Below are 2,390 nucleotides of genomic sequence, written 5' to 3'. Positions count from 1 at the left end.
GAAACACTGTTTAATTGACTAATGTATTCCCATGAACAGAGAGTACCTTTGTTTTCTCACTATTGGTTATTGGTGGGAAGGAAATCACAGCGCCCTCAGCATCCACCAGGCACGGGTAGTTGTCTTTGCCATCCAGCAACTGCAGGTACCTGCCAAAAGAAACAGTGCAGCAAAAAGTGAGTGACAGAGAGCAGCTGGACACAATGGCAGAAAACAGTGACAAAAAGGAATTAGTGTGTGACCTCTGCACGAGCAGTGAACAGCACAGGGCAGAGCCACATGCTCATCTGCTCCTACCTGCAGATTTACCCCATCTCTGATTCACTTACTTTGCTGAATGTGCACCACATACACTTCGTTATTCTTTGCTTCCCTTCTATTTGCTGTTCTAAATAGATCTGTCACCTCTTGAATAACTCACATGACAATAATTTACTCTGGATGCAGACAGAAACACTGGAAGGGCACTGAGCATCCTCCCTTCCTTCCGGGTTACTCTTCATGCAAAAATTCACTTCAGTGCTTTTCACCTCAACTCCCAAGAGCTCGTGCTGGGTTTGTGAGCCCCATCCCCAGTGCAGTCACCTAAATGTGTGTGAAGAAAACCACAAATGACCAGGGTACTGACTTGTGCAGCCCAGAGACATTCTGACGCTTCTTCTGCTTCCGCTGCTCCTCAGCCTCCAAATGCAGCTGCCGGAGAAGGTCCTTTGCCTTGATCTCCTTCCGACCCAGGGGCACTATCTGCACCACACAAGAAAACAAACATTTGAATTCAAAACTCCTCTGAGCAAGTCAATAATTAAAACCATACTCCTGCATGTTGTCATTCCCCATGCCTTTTTCAGCCTGGAAATATACCTTCCACTTCTCAGAGTGCTGTGAGTTCAAAGCTTTGTGTAAGCCACAACACCCACTTGAAATACAGGCTCAGTCACTGGTACTAAACCTGGTACAGCAGGATAGCAAGAAAATCAGTAGAGCTTCTAGAGTGAAGTTTCAGGAATTAGTTTTCTAGGATTTGCAGAGTAAGAAACTACTGCCAAGCCCTACCTTCAGCTCGTCAGGAGGTTGAATGTCGTAAGTCAGAGGAGCTTTGACCAGCTGCAAGTCGTGGGTGGCAATGGTGGCCACTGTGCGCCTCTCACAGATGTCCTCGTGCAGCTTAGTCTAAACCAAAGAAAATCAAAAAGTGATTTATCCCTTCTGGGGTGCAGATTCTTCTATACTTAATGTCTGCAACACTACCAGCCAGGTGAGTATGAAACAGAGCCCTTCCCTTCCCCTGCGAGGTGCCTGTATCTGCACTGCAGCCCAAGCACAAAGGCAGAGAAGCCCAGCAGCACATGAGACGTTTCACAACTGGGAAATCGAGTTTTAAGTCAGAAATCACAAATACTCTGTAACTCGAGGGCAGCTCCCACCTGCCACCTAAGGGACAGGTCTGTGGGTAGGACGCCTCAGTCAGAAGGCTGGGTGTGCAACATGGTTTTAGCACAGATCAGGGAACCTGGAGCCAATCCAGGATACGTCTAACGTGGACACAGGTTTATTTTTAGCTCTCAACAGGTTCCACAGCACCGACAAGCTGCTGTTACAGACACAACACAAACGTGAGTGCATCCACTGCCCTCATGGCAACACCTGAGCTCTAACAGGTCCTTCCCAAAAACCAGTTCTGCTGATTCTGGACTCACGGGGCACATGCTGCTGGCATAGGCCACTCTGCACGGCCACCCCTGGACCCTCCCACCCTACAGTTCACAAACTCATCTGCTGGAAGGAGCCCAGAACAGTCTATTTCCAACTCTTGACAGCAACATTCCTGCTGCAAACAAGTACCACGATACAGCAGCAGATACCTGCATTGACAGGAACCTCTTGAGAGCATTTCCCGGCTTTAGGTTCACTCCCTTCAGCACACAGCACACGATGAAGGGCCGAACATCTTTGACGCCTGGGCTCACTTTGACCACCAAGGGCGCCGGGTTCTCGGAGACGTGCAGAACCTTCACCAGCAGCCTGCTCGCCTCCTCCACCTCGTCCTGCTCCCCATCCCCACCGTCCTTCTTTTGCTGCTTCTCCCTCTTCTTCTTCCTGACCTCCTCCCTGGCACTCTCGGCCTTCCCCTTCCCGCGGCCCCCGGCCCGCAGGTACTCCAGGATGGCCTTTGTCTGGCACCCGTTGACCATCTTCTCCAGCCGCTTGTCCCTCAGCGGGTTGCCCCTGAAGTTGGCCTCCTTCAGCCGGGGGCAGTCGGCCAGCGCCGAGGGCAGCTCCCGCAGCTGGTTGTTGGCCACGTCCAGGCTCTGGAGGAGACAGAGAGGGACGGTCAGGGCTGGGTGATGGAGACCCGGGAGCGCGGAGGGAGCCCGGGGCCCGCTCCCACC

At 51.9% G+C, this 2,390-nt stretch overlaps 1 protein-coding gene across 1 annotated transcript in view; it reads right to left on the bottom strand.

Annotated features, from left to right (window-relative positions):
- The window catches only part of LRRC47 (leucine rich repeat containing 47), a 5,460-nt gene that overhangs the window by 1,860 nt on the left and 1,210 nt on the right, over positions 1 to 2,390 (bottom strand). The window contains exons 2-5 of the mRNA XM_029962369.1: positions 1,863 to 2,338; positions 1,054 to 1,170; positions 629 to 744; positions 47 to 149 (exon numbers count right to left, since the gene is read on the bottom strand). Coding sequence (XP_029818229.1) covers positions 47 to 149; positions 629 to 744; positions 1,054 to 1,170; positions 1,863 to 2,338 — 812 coding nt within the window. The remainder of the gene's footprint in view (positions 1 to 46; positions 150 to 628; positions 745 to 1,053; positions 1,171 to 1,862; positions 2,339 to 2,390) is intronic.

The sequence above is a fragment of the Manacus vitellinus genome, unplaced genomic scaffold (genome assembly GCF_001715985.3).
Source record: "Manacus vitellinus isolate BGI_N305 unplaced genomic scaffold, ASM171598v3 scaffold_46_pilon, whole genome shotgun sequence".
NCBI classification, from domain to species: Eukaryota; Metazoa; Chordata; class Aves; order Passeriformes; family Pipridae; genus Manacus; species Manacus vitellinus.
The sequence above is the reverse complement of the archived record's forward strand: the minus strand, read 5'-3'. Positions and strand labels throughout refer to the sequence as shown.